Genomic DNA, 25,355 nt, shown 5'->3' with positions numbered 1-25,355 from the left:
TTATTATTAAAAGCTTAGCTGCATTCAAATTGGAAAACCAAATACAATGTAAAACAATACGGACCAACTCAGTATACAAAAAGAAACCTAGAGGAAAATAATACGATTACAAAAAATGAAAAAAAACAAGATGAATAAAGAAATCAAAATACAAATAACAGGCAAATTATAAACTTATAACTGCTTAATAGAAAATTATTTGCATTTATATTTGTGGTTGCCTAATGGATTAATTTTTGACTCGACACGATAATTTTCAAGGCAAAATCACTACTAAATTGGCACTTTTCGGTCCAAGCTTCACTGGAGGGAGGGATGGCACCGATCATGTCCGTACTATATTTTAGGTCTCCAGGACATCCTGTGATAGTGAAATAGCTCGTCACTCTCTTCTGCTGCTCATGAGAAACCTTTAAAGCAATTCTTAATTGTCTTTCAAAGCAATCCTTGTCACTTAACAATCAAAATCATACAGGACACACTCCTTTTATCGACTTAAAAATATTACGAGTCATTTATCAGTTAACTAAGAATATTATATTCTTTTGTCAAAACAGAAAAAGATGAGCTCCTTAAATTATCACCGGAATTCACAAATAAAATTCCCAAAAGAACTACAAAAATAATTTTCTTTAGCCCTTTTTTAAATTTCAAAATTCCAAGTGCTTGGTGGGTTTGCCATATTCAGCCAACAGGTCTAATGGATTGAGCCCAACTTCAAAAATGAGTTTCACATTCATGAAGTAGTTTTATGTTCGTTTTATTTGAAGCAAGCATTTACAGATAACTAAGAAGAAACCAGCCTATTAGCGTATAGTACTTAGTAAAAGTACTCAAGTTAAGCTAATGTATAACTAAATTTCATTCTATCTTTCTATTTACCAAGGCACTTTCCCCAGAAACAAAAGGGGACCCTTCCTCTCTGCGCTCCTCCCAGCCTGACGAGGGATTCAACCGAGTTTGGCTTGTACTGCTAGGGTGCCAAAGCCCACCCTCCCCTGTTATCTACCACAAATGAAGTTTCATACCGAGTACCCCACTGCTGCGACCTCTGCGGTCACCAAGGCGACCGGAGGAAGCAGCAGGGCCTACCGGAACTATGTCACAATCGCTCGCCATTCATTCCTATTTCTAGCACGCTCTCTCTTACCTCTCTCACATCTATCCTTTTATCACCCAGAACTTTCTGTGAGAGACAAGAGAGCGTGCTGGAAATAGGAATGAATTTCAACGACTCGTCCCATGAAATTAAAACAGAATTAAGAAAAACCTTACCAAAACATCCATCTTCTTGAGTTGTTCCTCTTGATTTGTCTTCACATGAATGTGGAAATTGGCTTCTTCCGTAATAGGAGACTGCACATTAAATGTGACAACTCCATTGCTCACATGATCCTCTAATATCATACCCTGGACGACCAAGCTCATCTGAAAAGATTAAACATTAGCAATTATGTTTGAGCTTTTTTCCTTTTCATATCGTTTCCTACTTTCTTGAATCCCTAAAATTTGTATTTCTTCCTATTTAATATCTTTTATTTTATCTTCCCTCTACATTCATACAGATTAAATCTAACTGAAGATAATAATGTACTGTACTCACATTATGTATGTCACGGTTCGGCATCTGGACTTCAAAAGTTGTCGATAATTCCAGATCCCTGTCTCCTACTGAAAAGACAAGTTCTGATCCCAGCTGGAATCTATATATTAAGATTAAAAGTAGATTAAATGCATAACATACAAGTAGAGAATAAAATATGCAAATATGCATAAAATAAAAATTGACCTAACTGAAATATAAAAGGGATTTTGACGAAGGAAAAATCTATTTCTGGGCGAGGAACCTGTGTCGCCTAGTGAAATGCTCCTTAAAGCACCATTTCAAAGGTATAAATACTGCTAAATATACCAAAGAAAAAAGTTGCATGGAATTCTAGGAATACATCCAGCTCGCTCACCCCTAAAGGGTGTCGGTATTAAACTAAAAAGAATTTAGTGTGGGGTAAAATTCTATCAAGAAAATTATCTAGTCCTAATGGTTTTTAAGTCACGATTTGAATTAGCTTAGCTTTTTGGTCCCCTGAAATAAAAAAAAACTCATACTGGAACTTGATGCATATGGAGGTGTAGAATCCAAGTCTTTGCTTTTCATGGACTGCTGATTTCTTAGCTCCTAAGCTGACCGTTATTTTCTTTTTGCAGATTAGCAAGATGAGGTTGCTTTTACATTTGTTGGAGAATTTTTCAATATTACTTTATTGGGCAAGTGCATTTCTAGTAGCTCTGGCCTCACTGATTACTGCCCAGTTTCCATAACTCCCACATTATCTAAATTTTTTTAATGTCTTTTGGCAAAACATCTAAATAGGTAAGTTGAAGGTAATCATCTGTTCCCTAATTAACAATTAGGCTTTTGAAAAGGCCTTGAAGCATGTGACACCCTTCTTACAGAAATCCCTTGATTGTGGTCAGGAAGTTCATACAATTGGCCTTGACTTTAATGCAGCCTCCGGCTAGTTTAATCTTGAGGCCCTTGTTTTCACAAACTCACAACAGTTGGGAGTGGGTGAGTCTTTTCTTAGAATCATTATTGAATTTTTATCTAATGGCAATAGACTGCAGAGTACAGTAGTTGTCGATGGGCACCATAGTAGCTTAGAGTTATGCAATACCTGGTGTTCCTCATGGCAGTGTTCTTGGTCCATTACTTTTCATAATATATACAGTAGATGATATGTGGTTTGGCCCAGAAAACATGCTCGTCACATAAGCAGATGATGCTACTCTCTTTGCCTCAACTCAAACTGAATGTAGGTCTGGGGTTACTGAATCCCTTTATAGAGATCTAGCTAAAATTAAGTGCATGTTGCAAATTATGGGGCATGAAGCTTAACCCTAAAAAGACTCAATGTATGAGTGTAAGTAGCTCGAAGACAGTGGCTCCTCGACATAAAGGTCTGTGCACCGATAGTGTTTCTTCAACTCTACAATATCCCTTTAAAATTTGAGAGTAAAATTTTTGACAAAAAAAGAAATTTTTCCAACCCATGTAATGGGTTTATTGAGAGAAAAATTTGTACTAGATCATCGCTGATAACTCACGTCTAGCGAAACTAACTTATCATCAAAATTTCACGCTAATACTTACTTGGAATCATCTGGGAGAATCAAAGAATACGTAAGACGATGTTTGTCGCCTACTTCTTCTCCAAGCTCCACAATAAGTTCTGTTTGCCACGTCCATGACAAAACTGACATGGTACCTCTGAAATAAGATGAGAAATGTCATCAACTTGACTCGTAATCATAAAGCCTTTTATTTTGGGTTTAGTAAAATTAAGAAACAAAACAACAAAAGGCTAAAATTTTGAGTCGAGGACTGCTGAAACTAATGTTTCAATGAGACATGAATGTCCCTGGGAACAGAGATTTTACAGAACTTAACAATGGGACATAAGTGATCCAAATAATTATATCCTGTTTGATGCTAATTTCATATGCTGTTTTACAATTAAAAAACATTTAACCTTGAATTTTATACTTCCGATTAACTTGGGGTAAAATTAATTTCTTTAGCATGAGGTGAATGTCATTTCATTCTAAGTTAATGAAATTCCAGATTAATTTCTTCAGTACAATTCTTAGATCAAATGATAAAAAAAGACTTCTCATTCCAAGACTTACTTTAGTTCCAGTGGTTTACCGTCCTTGGGCTGCTGCAACACAGACGAAATCATAACTGTTCTCGAGGTATCTCTCTTCGCGTCCCAGGAAAATACTCCGTCGAGCAGGCCAAAGGAACAACCATCGTAACCCATGGCAACCTTGCCTAGCAAGAGGATGATTTAAAGTTAAAAACAAAAATGAAAAACTAAAGTTTTGCGAAGCATCGTACAACATTTCTCGGTGAAATGAATTACAAGTTTTGTATACAATAATGCGCACTACACACAAAGGACCCTCAAAATATAAAGAAGAGAAGTGGGAAAAAGGTTAAAGAATTAAAGAACGGAAATAGTGCGAGAAAGCCAAGAAAATAGTTATGAGATAACAGAATAAGCTAAACAGCAGAAATGTGAATATTATAATCAAACTATTTCTTTACTCTTTTTATCCTGCTTGGCTAATAATATAATCTTCAACTCTCCCCATACAGTAACTGTTTAACATTTTTTTTCTTTGCTTTCCTGTATCCTCTATTTTGTCTGTACATACAGAGGACTTGCAGATGAGATGAAATAATTATTGGCATCATTTGCATATTCTTACTTTTCATTAGTTTTCCCTTTCATCTACTCTTTAACCCTTTAACCCCCAGGCTATTTGGAAATTTCCAACCCTTAACCCCTGGGGGGCTACTTTTTTCCCAGCATATTTTGCAGTATATTTTTTTTAAATTGCTCTAACAGCCTTAATTTTTGTCATAGAGAGGTCAGGTTGGTCTCATTCTCTTGGAAAATGCCTGAATTTTCTCAAAAAATTTTCAAAAATATGAAAAAAATAATTTTTATAGCATTTTTTTGCAAGGACGTACCGGTACGCCCATGGGGGTAAAGGGATGGCTTTTGTGAAACGTACCAGTACGTCCTTTGGGGGTAAAAGGGTTAATAATTGGCCAGATTATGAATGTTATTTTTCTCCAGTTTCCTCTTCATTTAAGAAAAAATCTTAGACCAGTTCTATGCAATTTCAGCAATGCAACATTTTGATCTTATTTAGATTAATAAAAAGAAAAATGTTTTTAAATGTATAAACAGTCTTGTACTCATTGTTTTGGTTAAACGCCTGCACGAGAACAATATCAACATCAACTACTTACTTTTAATTTCTCTGTTGAAAGGAACAATTATCATGTTCAAATTGAAATCGGTTTTTGTACCCTCGTTATTGAGTGTTATTTCTCCTTCATACAGATCTTTAACCCAGTTTTTGAGGTGGAACACAACATCGCCGGATATTATGCCGTCTACTGCGAGCTCCAACCCAAACACGGTGATATTTCCCACTTCAGAACTGGATTGGAGACGCAGGTGTTCAGTGGACCAGTCAAATGACCCTTGCAAGCTGAAAAAGAAAAAGATACTGAAATTCTATGAATGCCGTTTAAATATAACATACGAGTAAACTTTTCACTAAATAGATTAGTCACTCAAAATACAGTAAGAAAAAATTTTTCAAATAAAGTCTTCAGGAAATCACGCAATAATGGAAAGGTTTTTTTCCCTTTTTTCTACTGTTTATGTGGAACATTTAAAACATTTCATTCCTAGACTGAATTTAAGAATCTTAAATGTTTATAAAACTTGAGAAGATTGAAATCAATTGCAGGCTTTTCATGTCTTGGATTGAAAGACTAACTTTTTGTATTCTTAAACTAATTAAAATTTCAGAAAATCTATTTAAACTTATTTTTGAAAAACGTGGCTTTCCTTATACATTCTATTTACCAAGGCACTTCCCCCAATTTTAGGAGGTACCCAACATCAAACAAATGAATATAAGGGAACCTTTCCTCTCTTCGCTGCTCCCAGCCTGACGAGGAATTCAGCCGAGTTTGGCTTATACATATCTCATAAAAAAAGACAAGTGCAGTCCTACATGAGAAGCATTAAGTTTCATTAGCTTCGTAATATTTCATGGTGTCCTTTTAGCCTCCTGGCTTGTACAGTGATGAAGTGCTAGCCTTGCATTCGCACGGACAGTAGATAGAGACCTGCAATGGCCTGTGAGTTTAAGTTGTTTACTGGGGAGGTTACGGCTGTGATTGGGCTTCACCAGCTGACATTCTGACGAGCATCTCTTCAGATGAAATTGGAATTGAAGACATACACCTTTAACCACAGGAATAACTTAATACTGTACAGTACCGTATTATTATTATTACTAGCTAAGCTACAACCCTAGTTGGAAAAGCAAGATGCTATACGCCCAAGTGCTCCAACAGGGAAAAATAACCAAGTGAGAAATAAATAAATGATATAAGAAGTAATGAACAATGAAAATAAAATATTTTAAAAACAATAACAACATCAAAACAGATATTTCAAATTTAAACTATAAAATGACTTATGTCAGCCTGTTCAACATAAAAGCATTAGCTGAAGTTCCACTGATTCAACTACTCAATTAGGAAGATCATTCCACAACTTGGTCACAACTGGAATAAAACTTCTTGAATACTGTGTAGTATTGAGCCTCATGATAAAGAAGGCCTGACTATTATGGCCTAAATACACGTTCAAAAAAAGCTTCAAAATTTTGCATCAAAATTTTGACGTGTAACTTTGATACAAAATTTTTATGCATAATTGCCAACACACGTTTAGGCGTTTTTCCCATAAAAATTCAGTATCGTCAAAATCTTCGACATGGATGCATCAGTGGCCATAGCACTAGTGTTGGCATTGGACTCTGATAAACCTCCTGGTAAACGTCGGAAATGGTCAAAAGACTAAAAAGTTTGATCAAAATTTTGACCGGAGCCCACACACGCATCAAAAATTTGACGACTCGTCAAAAAATATCAAACGGATTTGATCAATCAAAATTTTGCTTCAAATCTTTTTTTGACATTAAAACGTCCTACACACTCAAATTTTGCATCAAAATTTTGAGATAAAAATTTTGATGCCAAATTTTGACGCTTTTTTTTTAACGTGTATGGGCCCCTTTAAAATATATCAAACCATTAAAATCAGGAGTACTTACACAATCTTCCATACGTTCATTCCATCTCTGATAAGCACGTCGTAGGACATCTCGTAGATGGCCCTCTTGTTCGTCGTGTTTTTGTACATCCTCGAGGAAGAGCTGTAAATCCTGCCCGAGGGCATAACTGTAGTACTGTATCCTACCATATCCCCATTTGGCCTTTGCTGAAGCGTGTCTACGTAACTAAAATGCCACGCAGGTAGGCTGATCTACAAAAGAAAATTAAGATGAACTTCAGGAACAAGGAAAAATGATATTTTAATTACAGTGAACCCTCGCTACTTCGCGGTTCGACCATCGCGGATTCACCACTTCGTGGATTTTTTCCATAACCCATATATATACAGTAATATATATATATATATATATATGTATGCATGTATTTATGTATATATGTAGGTATGTATATGTGTATACATATAAATATATATATATGTATATACACACACACACATATATATATATATATATATATATATATATATATATATATATACATATATATATATATATATATATATATATATACTGTATATATATATATATATCTATATATCTAAAGTAGGAAGATGTGATGTAGTTCTAAGGGAAAAGTATGGGAAATATGTCTGGGTAATAAGCAAAGCTCTACCTCCAGTTTGTTTCTACATTATGATCAGAGATAAATGTAAACAAAACATTGGTTGCCATTTTTTATCGTGCTTTTTAGCATGTTTAGGAAATGCATGATATAAAATCACCTTTAATATTTGTGCCTGTTTTAGTTTAGGGTACTGTAGTACATGCATTAAGTGTTCTGTACATTAAAGGGTAGTTTGTTAACAATACTACGTACAAGGGAAGGTTTTAAAAGTCTGAATATACATGTTGAATAAATAGGTAAATATGGTGTCACTACTTCGCGGATTTTCACCTATCGCGGCCGCGACTGGAACCTATCTACCGCGATAAACGAGGGTTCACTGTATAAAATAAATTTTTGAATATACTTACCCGGTGAATATATAGCTGCAACTCTGTTGCTCGACAGACAAACTCTACGGAAAAAACTCGCCAGCGATCGCTACACAGGTTGCGGGTGTGCCCAACAGCGCCATCTGTCGACCAGATACCCAGCTCTTATGTAAACAAAGACTCAATTTTCTCCTCGTCCCACTGCGTCTCTATTGGGGAGGAAGGGAGGGTCATTTAATTTATATATTCACCGGGTAAGTATATTCAAAAATTTATTTTATAATTAAAATATCATTTTTAAATATTTAACTTAGCCGGTGAATATATAGCTGATTCACACCCAGGATGGTGGGTAGAGACCAGTAATATATGTTTACATTTTATGAGATAAGAGTTTTTTATTTCATTTTAGAAGTTATCAAAATAACAAAAACAAAATAAATAGGTACCTGGTAAGGAAGTCGACTTGAACAATTACTCTGCCTTTTAAGTACGTCTTCCTTACGGAGCCTCGCGATCCTCTTAGGATGCTGATCGACCCCTAGGAGCTGAAGTATCAAGGGTTGCAACCCATACAACAGGACCTCATCAAACCCCTAATCTAGGCGCTCTCAAGAAATGACTTTGACCACCCGCCAAATCAACCAGGATGCGAAAGGCTTCTTAGCCTTCCGGACAACCCATAAAAAAACAACATTTCAAGAGACAGATTAAAAGGATAAGGAATTAGGGAATTGTAGTGGTTGAGCCCTCACCCACTACTGCACTCGCTGCTACGAATGGTCCCAGTGTGTAGCAGTTCTTGTAAAGAGACTGGACATCTTTCAAGTAAAATGACGCGAACACTGACTTGCTTCTCCAATAGGTTGCGTCCATTATACTTTGCAGAGATATATTTTGCTTAAAGGCCACGGAAGTTGTTACAGCTCTAACTTCGTGCGTCTTCACCTTAAGTAAAGTTCGGTCTTCCTCACTCAGATGTGAATGAGCTTCTCGTATTAACAATCTGATAAAGTCTGACCAAGCATTCTTTGACATAGGCAAGGATGGTTTCTTAACTGAACACCATAAAGCTTCAGATTGGCCTCGTAAAGGTTTAGTACGCTTTAAATAGAACTTAAGAGCTCTAACAGGGCATAAGACTCTTTCTAGTTCATTGCCTACGATCTCCGATAAGCTGGGAATATCGAAAGATTTAGGCCAAGGCCGAGAAGGCAGCTCATTTTTGGCTAGAAAACCAAGTTGCAGCGAACAAGTGGCTTTTTCCGACGAAAATCCGATGTTCTTGCTGAAGGCATGAATCTCACTGACTCTTTTAGCCGAGGCTAAGCATACCAGGAAAAGAGTCTTAAGAGTGAGATCTTTCAGGGAGGCTGATTGTAACGGCTCCAACCTGTCTGACATGAGGAATCTTAGTACCACGTCTAAATTCCATCCAGGGGTAGCCAAAAGACGCTCCTTGGTGGTCTCAAAAGACTTAAGGAGGTCTTGCAGATCTTTATGTTTGGAAAGATCTAAGCCTCTATGCCGGAAGACCGATGCCAACAGGCTTCTGTAGCCCTTGATAGTGGGAGCTGAAAGGGATCGTCCTTTTCTCAGGTATAAGAGAAAATCAGCTATTTGAGCTACAGAGGTACTGGTCGAGGATACAGAAACTGACTTGCACCAGTCTCGGAAGACTTCCCACTTTGATTGGTAGACTCTAATGGAAGACGCTCTCCTTGCTCTAGCAATCGCACTGGCTGCTTGCTTCGAAAAGCCTCTAGCTCTCGAGAGTCTTTCGATAGTCTGAAGGCAGTCAGACGAAGAGCGTGGAGGCTTTGGAGTACCTTCTTTACGTGTGGCTGACGTAGAAGGTCTACCCTTAGAGGAAGACTTCTGGGAACGTCTACTAACCATCGAAGTATCTCGGTGAACCATTCTCTCGCGGGTCAGAGGGAAGCAACTAACGTCAACCTTGTCCCTTCGTGAGAGGCGAACTTCTGCAGTACCTTGTTGACAATCTTGAACGGTGGGAATGCGTAGAGATCCAGATGTGACCAATCTAGGAGGAAAGCATCTATATGTATTGCTGCTGGGTCCGGGACTGGAGAGCAATAGATTGGAAGCCTCTTGGTCAGCGAGGTTGCAAAGAGATCTATGGATGGTTTACCCCAAGTGGCCCAAAATCTCTTGCACACATCCTTGTGGAGGGTCCATTCGGTTGGAATTACTTGCCCTTTCCGACTGAGACAATCTGCTATGACGTTCAAGTCGCCTTGGATGAACCTCGTTACTAGGGAGATGTCTTGACCTTTTGACCAGATGAGCAGGTCCCTTGCGATCTCGTACAACGTCAGTAAGTGGGTACCTCCTTGTTTGGAGATGTACGCCAAGGCCGTGGTGTTGTCCGAGTTAACTTCCACCACTTTGCCTCGAAGGAGAGACTTGAAGCTTTTCAAGGCCAGATGTACTGCCAACAGCTCCTTGCAGTTGATATGCATGCTCCTCTGACTCGAGTTCCACAGTCCTGAGCATTCCCGACCATCTATTGTCGCGCCCCAGCCCACGTCCGATGCGTCCGAGAAGAGAACGTGGTTGGGAGTCTGAACAGCCAGGGGAAGACCCTCTCTTAGGTTGATATTGTCCTTCCACCAAGTCAGACAAGACTTTATCTTTTCGGAAACCGGGATCGAGACCGCTTCTAGCGTCTTGTCCTTTTTCCAGTGAAAAGCTAGATGGTATTGAAGAGGACGGAGGTGTAGTCTTCCTAGTGACACAAATTGTTCCACGGATGACAGCGTCCCTACCAGACTCATCCACAGCCTGACTGAGCAGCGTTCCTTCTTCAGCATCTTCTGGATGGATAGCAGGGCTTGATCTATTCTGGGGGCTGATCGTCTTGTTGTTCAGCAACGTCCTCATCAGAGGGTTCCTCATCCGAAAACTGATGAGGAAACGGCAACGGAGTGGGCAACGTCTGGCTCGCTGAGTCCGGTCGCACTGGTGCATGCGTGACGGAGCCGGACGCAACATCATGGAACTGCTGCACAGTCTGTGAACTGTCAACAACCATGGGTGCGCGAGGAAGCACAGCGTCAACCCGAGACTGTCTAGACCGTTTGGGTTGTGCAGTCAACACCCTACCGGGTTGCTGAGGTTGACGCACTGCGTCAAAACAAGTCACCTCTGCTGGTTGTTGAACGTCCTGAACGTCAACAACCACCTCCGAGCGTCGCTTAACGTCAACGTGCGGCTGGCAACCCACACTGGGTCGCATCGGTGGAGGAACCACCTCAACTGGCAGACGCGAGAAGGTTACCTCAGCGTCAACAGGGCGCACAACCGACCGGTTGGAAGGTTGTTGGCCAGAAGGTTCGGCAGCAACCTTCTCCGCATTAAAGTCCTCTATCAAGGACGCAAGCTTGGACTGCATGTCTTGCAGCAAAGCCCATTTAGGGTCTACGGGAGCAGGTGCGGCAACAGACGGGGTTAGCGACTGAGGCGGTACCGCTTTCCATTCCTGAAAGCCTTGTTTATGCATGATATAATTGTACAGCAAAACTTCAAAGGCTCGAAAACAGCTGTGAAGTTGACCTGTAAAAAACTTGGAGCGTCTCCTGGCCAGGCGCCAGGGAGAGTCTACGAGATTTGAGAAGTCTATCTGGGCAGAGGCATGAACTCCCAAGCCGAGAACTTCTCTCGTGTCATATCAGACTCTCGCTCTATAAGCCAATTTAAAAGAAGGGAAAGCAAAGGCTGTATCCCCCAAACTCCTCCTGGTGATAAACCAGTCGCCTAGCCAACGTAAAGCTCTCTAGGAGAGCGAGAGAGCACTAGCTTAAAAACAACGGCTTCGAAGTAGCTAGGCCTAGTGTAAGCTCTGACGTTTAGGCGAACGAGGAGCAGCAGTTACAAAAAGATCCGGACAAAGATCCTTAAAAAAAAATCATCATGATTTAATTAAAGTCCATAGGGGGCTAAGCAGCTTTAGGCTCCTCTCCATCTGACAGAGTCCTCAAGGGAATATCAGTTGGAGGGGGAACAGCAACTTCCTCATCTACAGGAACCTTGTCCGATAAAAGCTGAGTCTCAAGCAAGGGAGAGACCTACCGTGGTGGCAATGCTTTACAAGCAGAGTCCACACTCACTGGTGCATTAGTAGCGGACCAGAACGCAACGTCATGTAACTGCTTGACAGTCTGTGAACTGTCAACAACTGAACTGTCAACCACAACAGGTGCGTGAGGACGCACAGCGTCCACTCGAGACTGCTTTGACTGCCTAGACTGAGCAGTCAAAACAACTCTAGAATGCGGAGGTTGACGCACAGCGTCAAAACAAGTCAACTCCGATTGTTAGCGAACGTCTTGAACGTCAACAGGAGCATCAGCAAGTGGCCTAACGTCCAAATGCGGCTGAAAATCCACACGAGACCGCATCGAGTGTGGTTCTAAACAACCTGACTGACGTGACTTAGCTACGCCAACGTCAACAGGAAGCACAAAGGAACGTTAGGTTGGCTGAAAGCCAGGATATCGATGAGATAAACGGCTAGACTCAACGGACTAATCGGCAGAATAGTCTTCCATAAGGGAGGCAAGCATATTCTGCATGTCTTGCCATACAACCCATTAAGGATCAACGGAAATGGTTGTGGTAAGAGACGAGGGTAACGTCTGTGACCGCAACACTTTGCCAACAAAAAAGACTCTCGGAGTCTGTGTTACGCTTTTGTTAGGCGGCGAGCAGTTATCCGATGACTGCATAGGGTCAGAGCTGTCCTAATGGCTGTAACCAGGACGCTGGACCTGTCCTGAAAGGACTGACTTTCGCTTAAGGGCTTCGAAACCTTGTGACAGGTTTCTTATGCGAAAAGCCTTCGGATGACGAGGAGAAAATACGTCTCTCTCGTCTTATGGTAGGGGAGATCTTGGTAAGATACACCCGATACCATAGAGGGAAACGTCTGTTCGTTGATCAAGGCCTCTCGAACCCATAAGTCGTTCGACATTACTTCTCCCCTGGGCTTGGGAGCTTGCAAGAGGTCCCGGACTAGGTGAACGACAGGCACGAACAGACGAACCCTCGGACGCAACACTGTAACACTGCGCATATCACTTTATCACTTCGATTTTCTGTTTTGCACTTATTTCACTGAAATCAAAACTTTTACTGATTTCTACCTGAAACACGCAATTCTACCCTTCATTAAAAGGTAGTAATTGCGAAATCAGTCGTATAATGCAAGCTCATTAATACCAGCAAAAAACAGAAAACATATTTTAAGATAAAAAATTCAGTGGCTGGGAAAGAGACTAAACACTAGTTCAAATAAACTACGTTTTCAATCTCTCACCGCACATAGCCTGGGGACGAGAATAAAAAAACTAAAAACGTTTTATCCTTCCTCCCCGTACAGAGACTAGGGACGAGAGTAACTCGAGAACAACGTTACCCGCTTGAACGGAACGTTTTCTCTCCTCTCTCTCCCTCCGTCTCTATCTCTCTCTCTCTTTCTCTCTTGATTTCGCACCTAAGAGAAGAGCCCAATTATATTTCGTCAAAAAAACATGTTATTTGACTAAAGGAAAAAACTGAAAGGTTTTTCAAATAAAAAGTTCCTTTAAAATAGAATTTAAAACATTTAAGCTAAGAAAGAATGAACAAAACGTCAGAATCGATTTACTCTTACTGCAAAGTGAAACCGTGATACACTCTCTCTCTATCGTAACGATAGAGCGCATGTTGAACGTCCTGAACGTCAACAACTGCGTAGCATAAATAAACTAAACGTTAGTTCATCTTTAAAAACAGTACGAAGACTATCAAAGAAATTCTTTCATAAAATATTACATTTAAAAAGTTTTAAATCCTTAGCTCTTTAAAAGCTATTTACGATATAAAGGGCTCAACGTTGATTAACTTCGGTTTCCAAGTTAGGACCGCCTACTCTCAGGAAAGGTCGCATATAAACAAAACATTAAAATTTATTTTTATATGTTTATAATAAATGGAAAGTTAATCGAAGAGGCCTAATAAAGGCGGAGAGATATAAAATATATAGAGGAAAATCTATAAATAATTTATAACGTGATAAGAAAATTACTAAGAGCCTAAACACACTTCTGTCTAAGGGAAGGGTCGGCCATTTAAAAGTGAAAGAAAGTCCATACTCTCTTTGTCACCATAATTAAATCTATCCAAAACGAGTTCAAGATTTAAGATGAAGATAAAACACCTGCATTGCGAAAGCTCAAAACCAGAATATAGTACTTCACCAATATGATGTGAAAAACTCCAGTTTAGCAACAGCGAGTAAAGTACGTCTTGTCGACACGTCGACAGAGAGAAAATTGAGTCTTTGTTTACATAAGAGCTGGGTATCTGGTCGACAGATGGCGCTGTTGGGCACACCCGCAACCTGTGTAGCGATCGCTGGCGAGTTTTTTCCGTAGAGTTTGTCTGTCGAGCAACAGAGTTGCAGCTATATATTCACCGGCTAAGTTAAATATTTAAAAATATGATTTTCATTCCTTCGGTATTCCTAATGTGGCAAACAAAAATCATTACCAAAATATATCTAAGATTTAACAGTAAATGAAGAATACGCGATATGAAACGTTAAATACTCTGAACGAACAAGGTAAAACGACAGTGGAGGTCCTGTAGAGAGTGGGGTTCCCCTGCTGTATGGGACCGGAAAAGCAGCCATCAAAGTAAAGTACGTGAGTATATCAAGAATCGAGAAGAATAAATTCAACGTATTTTGCTTATTAGCATTCACATATTTTACGAGATACATAGTGCTTCAGACAGTCAATTATCAATTTCAAAAGATGAAGAAACACTAAGTATGTTAGAGTAACATTAGAAGCAATCGTAGTATAGAGAGAGAGAGAGAGAGAGAGAGAGAGAGAGAGAGAGAGAGAGAGAGAGAGAGAGAGAGAGAGAGAGAGAGAGAGAGAGAGAGAGAGAGAATCAATTATCAATTCCAAATTATATTCCTCTTTAATAACCTCTAAAGCAACTAAATAACAAAATGTTACCTCCAGTTCCATGTGATACTTGAAGAATTCTTCGCTCTGGTCATAGAAGTTGCTCATGATCTTGTGATTTTCATTGCCAAATTGTGCAACAATCAAATTTTCCAGAGACTTATTGGTCAGTTGCAGTACGTGCTCAATATCCCAGTTAACGTCGGCTGCCAGACTGGTGACTGAAATAGGTATAAGAATTCTAGAAGATTTACCAGACATGGCAATTAAGTATATTGGATCTACAATAGCTATTAAAATGGAATTTCAACTCCTATAATCTATAGGTATAAATTGAATTCCAGTGTAAATAGTTTAGAAAGTAAAACAGCGAATCTTTAAAAATAACATTCACTATCACACAGCTCTCAGAAGTATGCCCTTAAAATAAGGAATGATGTTAATAAGGAAAGCCATAAGTATACACTTAAAATTTTCATGTCTACAACAACCCTTGCATCAAAATAACACATGAAAAGAAAAAGAGGAGTAGAGCCATGGAATAGACTTAAAGTTTTGCTCTAGATATTTCTTTGTCAAAGTAAAAATGATTTTATTTCAAGAGGGCCATGGTAATGACTTCCAAAGAGAGGATTGCTCAGATATGCTCTGGACTGAATTACATTAGGATAAATATAATATACTGGCTTATGAATATACGTTGGGCATGAATGTAAAGAGAGTTCTATATGAGAAAGTGATTGTACCAACTGTGATGTATGGATCGGAGTTGTGGGGAATGAAAGTGATGGAGAGACAGAAATTGAATGTGTTTGAGATGAAGTGTCTAAGGAGTATGGCTGGTGTATCTCGAGTAGATAGGGTTAGGAACGAAGTGGTGAGGGTGAGAACGGGTGTAAGAAATGAGTTAGCAGCTAGAGTGGATATGAATGTGTTGAGGTGGTTTGGCCATGTTGAGAGAATGGAAAATGGCTGTCTGCTAAAGAAGGTAATGAATGCAAGAGTTGATGGGAGAAGTACGAGAGGAAGGCCAAGGTTTGGGTGGATGGATGGATTGAAGGAAGCTCTGGGTGATAGGAGGATAGATGTGAGCGAAGCAAGAGAGCGTGCTAGAAATAGGAATGAATGGCGAGCGATTGTGACGCAGTTCCGGTAGGCCCTGCTGCTGCCTCCGATGCCTTAGATGACCGCGGAGGTAGCAGCAGTAGGGGATTCAGCATTATGAAGCTTCATCTGTGGTGGATAATGTGGGAGGGTGGGCTGTGACACCCTAGCATTACCAGCTGAACTCGGTTGAGTCCCTTGTTAGGCTGGGAGGAACGTAGAGAGTAGAGGTCCCCTTTTTGTTTTTGTTTCTTTGTTAATGTCGGCTACCCCCCAAAATTGGGGGAAGGGCCTTGGTATATGTATGTATGTATGAATATAATGTACTAGTTTGTAATTGAAAATATAGCATGCCAATAGCAAGCACTCAAAAGGCTCATCAAAATAATTAAATTAAATTCGTAATCATGCAGTCGAATCTGTGATACTCTCAGAAGTTTATGCTTTGTAAAACTGCGTTCTGTTGAGCAGGTCTATTCAAGTCTTGTTTCATAGTTTATAAGAAATTTGTCTTGTTTGTTTCATTTCTCTATTTTATTTCTATATCTTTGTCATCTGTATTTCATGGTTTATACTTCACTGTACTGTACTTCAAAATTTCATTTTCCATCCTGGATTTCTTTCCCTATTAGGGCCCTTGAGCTTGTAGAATTTAGCACTTCCGAGGGCATCAACTTGGCTAATAGTATTACCGTAATATATAACAATAATAATGATACCAAATTTACATACCCTGCAGTTTATTAACAATCCTCGATGCAAGACCTGGCAGAGAACTTTCCTCTGCTATCGTGGAATTCTCGTGGTTGACGAGAGGGGACGAAACTGGGTTCGTAATTCTCCAAGACGCCGAGTGGAGCGCTTTGAATTCTCTTTGCGTGTCTCCCCCTCCGACAAGGAGTGTCACGTTGTTTGTAACCTGAAAGAAGCAGTTCGTAAAGGTTAGAGTATTTAATTTTGTGACTGTCTATGCAAATTTACAAAATAATGAAGTTTGACTTCTCAACAAAATATGAAAATCAGCATATTACATGTGACTCTTTTCTTGATATACTGTGAATGCTTCATCATTTAACTCTTTTACCCCCAATGGACGTACTGGTACGTTTCACAAAACTCATCCCTTTAACCCCATGGACGTACTGGTACGTCCTTGCAAAAAAACTGCTATTTAAATTTTTTTTTTGCATATTTTTGATAACTTTATGAGAAACTTCAGGCATTTTCCAAAAGAATGAGACCAACCTGACCTCTCTATAATGAAAATTAAGGCTTTTAGAGCAATTGAAAAAATATATATTGCAAAATGTGCTTGAAAAGAAAAAAAAAAAAAAAAAAAAAAAACGCCTGGGGGTTAAGGGTTGCAAAGTTCCAAATAGCCTTGGGGGTAAAAGGGTTAATACCTATAATAAGATCTTCAATACCAAAAAAGTAACTCCACACAGAAAATTTTATCAGCAACTTACGAACACTGCCTAAACGTACCTCTGAAGTATGAACCTGAGTGACGCAAGTAATTTTGGTGTCGAAGTCAGGCATTTCCGGCAGGAGCAACTGAAGAGCCACCTCATAATGCTGGTCATCTTGACCAGATCCATGATCACCAAAACTGCCTTCGAAAACTACCAAGTGTCCATTCCATGTTGCCTGAAAAAACACATTGTTAAAAGTTTCTTGAATATGAAGAAATTTTATAATGAAACTTTGCTAAACCAAATTAAAGAATGCACAGTACAATAAATTAGTTTATGAAGGTATGTTAACATAATGGAGCCTCAGTAATCTAAAAGAAACGCACATCGAATCAACGCAGCCTTTTAAAAACCAACACAAATGCTGTATCATTACGTATTTTGATCACTACCAACTCTTTTTTTACAATATATTAAACTTCCTCAATCCCATTTAGAGTTCACAAGTCATGGAAAATACTTGTTTTTAGCTAACATTTTCCTATTTTTTCTTTTAGTTTTGCCAACTTGTGACAATAAAATACAACGACTATAACTAACTTTAGACAGATACCAATGGCAACAGATTGAGATTACAATTGTAAAATACTGTACTGAGAAATTTCTTGAATCTGTGGCATACGAGATTCTCAAATTAAATGAGCGCAGTTAATTAAAATTTAAACATTCAAGAGCAACCAAAACCAAAATATAATAAATTCATAATAATCAGCAATTCTCATTGATCTACTATACCTGCACATTCGTTTCAATGCTCTTTTCCTTGATTGAAAATGAGGATTCTAAACCCAGGGAAAAATGAGGCGTAGAAAGATGTACGTTCTTGAGGGTTAACTGCCTTCCTCGTCCTTTTGGCGCTCTGTACTCCGCTGTGCCTGAAAAGCACTAAGTTTTCATAACACAAAACCATCATTCATTTATATGATCATATTCATGAGCCTGGATGTCGTTGAACTCAACAGTCTTTTGTTTAACAGACAGAAGTATTTTAAAGAAGTTATAAGAAGTAAGAGATAGTCCTCAGTTACCGTCCTCACTTTTTAAGTATTCCAGATATAACCTTGTGAAATCAATGGAGCTATTAAAGGGAACAGGAATTTTACTATTCAATCTATTGTTTCCATACCTACTTTGTCATAAGCCCCTCATTATAAATTGAAAGCAAGTATAGAATAAATAGATTTTATTACACAAATCCTGTCTTTTTTGACAAATCTTGCCTTCCACTCATTACCTAAATTTCACATTACCCTAAAGAAAAAAAAAACTATATTAACAACCCAACACAAAAAGACAAATAAGGTAATATCTCAGGATATAAAATTAGTTCATTCCGGCGTGGCGTGATTTTTTTGTAATAGGAGGAGAAAAAAACTTCGTATGTCGTTTCATATGATGAGGTTTTCGTGTAGAGAAACTTTCTTATCCTGAGGTAATACTAGAACATCCAAAATTTGCAGCTAGTCTAATCTGTGTTTAACCCTTTTACCCCCAAAGGACGTACTGGTACGTTTCACAAAAGCCATCCCTTTACCCCCATGGACGTACTGGTACGTCCTTGCAAAAAAATGCTATAAAAATTATTTTTTTCATATTTTTGATAATTTTTTGAGAAAATTCAGGCATTTTCCAAGAGAATGAGACCAACCTGACCTCTCTATGACAAAAACTAAGGCTGTTAGAGCAATTTAAAAAATATATACACCAAAATGTGCATGGAAAAAAATAACCCCCTCGGGGTTAAGGGTTGGAAATTTCCAAATAGCCTGGGGGTAAAAGGGTTAACAACTCACATGGCAGAATAATACCACGGTAGATAGTCTGTGTGAGGACATGACGATGAAAGATATTTATTAATTTTAATTGTAATTACTAATCTTTCTATAAGCAATAGCTTATGATTATAAAATAAGATTAATGGAAATAAATAGGACCCACTTCTAAAAAATAATCAATAAACAAATATATCTCTCAGGTACTGTGTGATTACCTTATTGCAAAATTGTAAGGGACAAATTTTGATCTATTCTAAAAAAGAACAATAAAATAAACTAAACTTGAATTGAATAAGTATCCAAAACAGGAATAAAAAAGGGCTGGATAATGTGACCAAAGTTGGTGACAAATATATTGAGGTGGTCTGGTTAGGGTCAGGCCTAAAATGTTGATGTACATGACATTCAAGTCTGTCGGTTATTATTATTAGAGGGATGGATATTTACTAGCCCCATACATCTGTCAGTACAATGTACGTCTGAGGGGCTTCAGCCAATTCCTCTTTAGTTGACTAAGATCTGTTGTGTACTTACACTAGAGATTTAGGTCTAAAGAAAGTATATATGAATCATAAAGGTTCCCGGTTCCCCAAAGTTAGCTGACCAACCTTTTGCTAAACTAAATAGTAAGGGAGTAAGGTACGCAGTATTTATCTTGTCTACCAACTAAGCAAAGTGCTTATAGACCAACCTTTTACGGCAACATCGAAGAGGTTTCTGAGGGTCCCTTCTGTATAGACGTCAAGCGATAAACTGCTCTCTTTATCAGATGAATAATGGGCTACATACCCCTCAAGTAGCGCATCTTCTTGGTTTGTCGGATAGCTGATGACGAGTCTTGGTTTTACGCTGACCTGAAAATTTATTCTTGAAATTTCTACATTGTTCAAAACCTTCAAGGGATCAGTTATGTTTTACTGTACTAACTTGGTGTCTACATTAAGTTTGCTAAAGGCATTACAAGGTTAGGGTAGGCTAGCAAACCATAGAGGTTGGAACATACACAATGCTGCTCCTTTTAGATTTACAATCACCCTTCGGCATTACAATATTAAGCCATGACCCAGGGGGATCACTGTATACCACAAACCGTTCTTCAAAACTCTGAGTTTACTAAAAATATATTCTATTTTGAGATCAGTTGAGTTAAAGACCCTCACTAGTATGAAAATCAAGTAACATTAAAATTGTAATTCCAAGTTTCGTATTTATCTGTGTTAAAATTATGCTCTTTCACTGATAAAATATAAAATTGGAGTTACAGTTTGTTTCTTAAGAATTAGAATACTGTACTGTACTTGCAAAACTCAGACTGAGATGGTTCAGTCATAAGAAGAGATGAGAAAGAGTTAATAAAAATAGTAGTCAACGTGGAAGCAACAGAACTTAAAAGCTGTAGGAATGATCAAGAAATTGTAGAAGAGTATAAAGCTATAGGAATGACCAGAAAATTGTAGAAGAGCATAAAGCTATAGGAATGACCAGGAAATTGTAGAAAAGCATAACGCTATAGGAATGACCAGGCAATTGTAGAAGAGCATAATGCTATAGGAATGACCAGGAAATTGCAGAAGAGCATAAAGCTATAGGAATGACCAGGAAATTGTAGAAGAGCATAAAGCTGTAGGAATGACCAGGAAATTGTAGAAGAGCATAACGCTATAAGAATGGCCAGGAAATTGTAGAAGAGCATAAAGCTGTAGGAATGACCAGGAAATTGTAGAAGAGCATAACGCTATAGGAATGACCAGGAAATTGTAGAAGAGCATAAAGCTGTAGGAATGACCAGGAAATTGTAGAAGAGCATAACGCTATAGGAATGACCAGGAAATTGTAGAAGAGCATAAAGCTATAGGAATGACCAGGAAATTGTAGAAGAGCATAAAGCTGTGGGAATGACCAGGAAATTGTAGAAGAGCATAAAGCTATGGGAATGACCAGGAAATTGTAGAAGAGCATAAAGCTGTAGGAATGACCAGGAAATTGTAGAAGAGCATAAAGCTATGGGAATGACCAGGAAATTGTAGAAGAGCATAAAGCTGTAGGAATGACCAGGAAATTGTAGAAGAGCATAAAGCTGTGGGAATGACCAGGAAATTGTAGAAGAGCATAAAGCTGTGGGAATGACCAGGAAATTGTAGAAGAGCATAAAGCTATGGGAATGACCAGGAAATTGTAGAAGAGCATAAAGCTGTGGGAATGACCAGGAAATTGTAGAAGAGCATAAAGCTGTAGGAATGACCAGGAAATTGTAGAAGAGCATAAAGCTGTAGGAATGACCAGGAAATTGTAGAAGAGCATAAAGCTGTAGGAATGACCAGGAAATTGTAGAAGAGCATAAAGCTGTAGGAATGACCAGGAAATTGTAGAAGAGCATAAAGCTATGGGAATGACCAGGAAATTGTAGAAGAGCATAAAGCTATGGGAATGACCAGGAAATTGTAGAAGAGCATAAAGCTGTAGGAATGACCAGGAAATTGTAGAAGAGCATAAAGCTGTAGGAATGACCAGGAAATTGTAGAAGAGCATAAAGCTGTAGGAATGACCAGGAAATTGTAGAAGAGCATAAAGCTGTGGGAATGACCAGGAAATTGTAGAAGAGCATAAAGCTGTAGGAATGACCAGGAAATTGTAGAAGAGCATAAAGCTGTGGGAATGACCAGGAAATTGTAGAAGAGCATAAAGCTGTAGGAATGACCAGGAAATTGTAGAAGAGCATAAAGCTGTAGGAATGACCAGGAAATTGTAGAAGAGCATAAAGCTGTAGGAATGACCAGGAAATTGTAGAAGAGCATAAAGCTATGGGAATGACCAGGAAATTGTAGAAGAGCATAAAGCTATGGGAATGACCAGGAAATTGTAGAAGAGCATAAAGCTGTAGGAATGACCAGGAAATTGTAGAAGAGCATAAAGCTGTGGGAATGACCAGGAAATTGTAGAAGAGCATAAAGCTGTAGGAATGACCAGGAAATTGTAGAAGAGCATAAAGCTATGGGAATGACCAGGAAATTGTAGAAGAGCATAAAGCTGTGGGAATGACCAGGAAATTGTAGAAGAGCATAAAGCTGTAGGAATGACCAGGAAATTGTAGAAGAGCATAAAGCTGTAGGAATGACCAGGAAATTGTAGAAGAGCATAAAGCTGTAGGAATGGCCAGGAAATTGTAGAAGAGCATAAAGCTGTAGGAATGACCAGGAAATTGTAGAAGAGCATAAAGCTATGGGAATGACCAGGAAATTGTAGAAGAGCATAAAGCTGTGGGAATGACCAGGAAATTGTAGAAGAGCATAAAGCTGTAGGAATGACCAGGAAATTGTAGAAGAGCATAAAGCTGTAGGAATGACCAGGAAATTGTAGAAGAGCATAAAGCTATGGGAATGACCAGGAAATTGTAGAAGAGCATAAAGCTGTAGGAATGACCAGGAAATTGTAGAAGAGCATAAAGCTGTAGGAATGACCAGGATATTGTAGAAGAGCATAAAGCTATGGGAATGACCAGGAAATTGTAGAAGAGCATAAAGCTGTAGGAATGACCAGGAAATTGTAGAAGAGCATAAAGCTATGGGAATGACCAGGAAATTGTAGAAGAGCATAAAGCTGTAGGAATGACCAGGAAATTGTAGAAGAGCATAAAGCTGTAGGAATGACCAGGAAATTGTAGAAGAGCATAAAGCTATGGGAATGACCAGGAAATTGTAGAAGAGCATAAAGCTATGGGAATGACCAGGAAATTGTAGAAGAGCATAAAGCTGTAGGAATGACTAGGAAATTGTAGAAGAGCATAAAGCTGTAGGAATGACCAGGAAATTGTAGAAGAGCATAAAGCTGTAGGAATGACTAGGAAATTGTAGAAGAGCACAAAGCTGTAGGAATGACCAGGAAATTGTAGAAGAGCATAAAGCTGTGGGAATGACCAGGAAATTGTAGAAGAGCATAAAGCTGTAGGAATGACCAGGAAATTGTAGAAGAGCATAAAGCTGTAGGAATGACCAGGAAATTGTAGAAGAGCATAAAGCTGTAGGAATGACCAGGAAATTGTAGAAGAGCATAAAGCTGTAGGAATGGCCAGGAAATTGTAGAAGAGCATAAAGCTGTAGGAATGACCATGAAATTGTAGAAGAGCATAAAGCTATGGGAATGACCAGGAAATTGTAGAAGAGCATAAAGCTGTGGGAATGACCAGGAAATTGTAGAAGAGCATAAAGCTGTAGGAATGACCAGGAAATTGTAGAAGAGCATAAAGCTGTAGGAATGACCAGGAAATTGTAGAAGAGCATAAAGCTATGGGAATGACCAGGAAATTGTAGAAGAGCATAAAGCTGTAGGAATGACCAGGAAATTGTAGAAGAGCATAAAGCTGTAGGAATGACTAGGAAATTGTAGAAGAGCATAAAGCTGTAGGAATGACCAGGAAATTGTAGAAGAGCATAAAGCTGTAGGAATGACTAGGAAATTGTAGAAGAGCATAAAGCTGTAGGAATGACCAGGAAATTGTAGAAGAGCATAAAGCTGTAGGAATGACTAGGAAATTGTAGAAGAGCATAAAGCTGTAGGAATGACCAGGAAATTGTAGAAGAGCATAAAGCTGTAGGAATGACCAGGAAATTGTAGAAGAGCATAAAGCTATGGGAATGACCAGGAAATTGTAGAAGAGCATAAAGCTGTAGGAATGACCAGGAAATTGTAGAAGAGCATAAAGCTGTAGGAATGACCAGGAAATTGTAGAAGAGCATAAAGCTGTAGGAATGACTAGGAAATTGTAGAAGAGCATAAAGCTGTAGGAATGACCAGGAAATTGTAGAAGAGCATAAAGCTGTAGGAATGACCAGGAAATTGTAGAAGAGCATAAAGCTGTAGGAATGACCAGGAAATTGTAGAAGAGCATAAAGCTATGGGAATGACCAGGAAATTGTAGAAGAGCATAAAGCTGTAGGAATGACCAGGAAATTGTAGAAGAGCATAAAGCTGTAGGAATGACCAGGAAATTGTAGAAGAGCATAAAGCTGTAGGAATGACCAGGAAATTGTAGAAGAGCATAAAGCTGTAGGAATGACTAGGAAATTGTAGAAGAGCATAAAGCTGTAGGAATGACCAGGAAATTGTAGAAGAGCATAAAGCTGTAGGAATGACTAGGAAATTGTAGAAGAGCATAAAGCTGTAGGAATGACCAGGAAATTGTAGAAGAGCATAAAGCTGTAGGAATGACCAGGAAATTGTAGAAGAGCATAAAGCTATGGGAATGACCAGGAAATTGTAGAAGAGCATAAAGCTGTAGGAATGACCAGGAAATTGTAGAAGAGCATAAAGCTGTAGGAATGACTAGGAAATTGTAGAAGAGCACAAAGCTGTAGGAATGACCAGGAAATTGTAGAAGAGCATAAAGCTGTAGGAATGACCAGGATATTGTAGAAGAGCACAAAGCTATGGGAATGACCAGGAAATTGTAGAAGAGCATAAAGCTGTAGGAATGACCAGGAAATTGTAGAAGAGCATAAAGCTGTAGGAATGACCAGGAAATTGTAGAAGAGCATAAAGCTATGGGAATGACCAGGAAATTGTAGAAGAGCATAAAGCTATGGGAATGACCAGGAAATTGTAGAAGAGCATAAAGCTGTAGGAATGACCAGGAAATTGTAGAAGAGCATAAAGCTGTAGGAATGACTAGGAAATTGTAGAAGAGCATAAAGCTGTAGGAATGACCAGGAAATTGTAGAAGAGCATAAAGCTGTAGGAATGACCAGGAAATTGTAGAAGAGCATAAAGCTGTGGGAATGACCAGGAAATTGTAGAAGAGCATAAAGCTGTAGGAATGACCAGGAAATTGTAGAAGAGCATAAAGCTGTGGGGATGACCAGGAAATTGTAGAAGAGCATAAAGCTGTGGGAATGACCAGGAAATTGTAGAAGAGCATAAAGCTGTGGGAATGACCAGGAAATTGTAGAAGAGCATAAAGCTGTGGGAATGACCAGGAAATTGTAGAAGAGCATAAAGCTGTGGGAATGACCAGGAAATTGTAGAAGAGCATAAAGCTGTGGGAATGACCAGGAAATTGTAGAAGAGCATAAAGCTATGGGAATGACCAGGAAATTGTAGAAGAGCATAAAGCTATGGGAATGACCAGGAAATTGTAGTAGAGCATAAAGCTGTAGGAATGACCAGGAAATTGTAGAAGAGCATAAAGCTATGGGAATGACCAGGAAATTGTAGAAGAGCATAAAGCTGTAGGAATGACCAGGAAATTGTAGAAGAGCATAAAGCTATGGGAATGACCAGGAAATTGTAGAAGAGCATAAAGCTGTAGGAATGACCAGGAAATTGTAGAAGAGCATAAAGCTATGGGAATGACCAGGAAATTGTAG

The 25,355-nt window shown here is 38.8% G+C and overlaps 1 protein-coding gene across 3 annotated transcripts in view; it reads right to left on the bottom strand.

Moving 5' to 3' along the window:
* LOC137636188 (apolipophorins-like) overlaps positions 1 to 25,355 on the bottom strand; it is an 85,464-nt gene that overhangs the window by 45,728 nt on the left and 14,381 nt on the right. For all 3 annotated transcript variants that reach the window (XR_011042978.1, XM_068368592.1, XM_068368593.1), the window contains exons 13-23: positions 19,688 to 19,850; positions 17,957 to 18,096; positions 17,235 to 17,396; positions 16,482 to 16,668; positions 14,697 to 14,866; positions 6,712 to 6,923; positions 4,823 to 5,067; positions 3,688 to 3,832; positions 3,152 to 3,268; positions 1,604 to 1,703; positions 1,276 to 1,428 (exon numbers count right to left, since the gene is read on the bottom strand). Coding sequence is in view for 2 of the 3 variants with exons in the window: in XM_068368592.1 (XP_068224693.1) it covers positions 1,276 to 1,428; positions 1,604 to 1,703; positions 3,152 to 3,268; positions 3,688 to 3,832; positions 4,823 to 5,067; positions 6,712 to 6,923; positions 14,697 to 14,866; positions 16,482 to 16,668; positions 17,235 to 17,396; positions 17,957 to 18,096; positions 19,688 to 19,850 (1,794 nt within the window). In the remaining variant the exon portion in view is untranslated. The remainder of the gene's footprint in view (positions 1 to 1,275; positions 1,429 to 1,603; positions 1,704 to 3,151; positions 3,269 to 3,687; positions 3,833 to 4,822; positions 5,068 to 6,711; positions 6,924 to 14,696; positions 14,867 to 16,481; positions 16,669 to 17,234; positions 17,397 to 17,956; positions 18,097 to 19,687; positions 19,851 to 25,355) is intronic.

Source organism: Palaemon carinicauda, unplaced genomic scaffold (assembly GCF_036898095.1).
Source record: "Palaemon carinicauda isolate YSFRI2023 unplaced genomic scaffold, ASM3689809v2 scaffold247, whole genome shotgun sequence".
In the NCBI taxonomy this organism is placed as follows: Eukaryota; Metazoa; Arthropoda; class Malacostraca; order Decapoda; family Palaemonidae; genus Palaemon; species Palaemon carinicauda.
The sequence above is the reverse complement of the archived record's forward strand: the minus strand, read 5'-3'. Positions and strand labels throughout refer to the sequence as shown.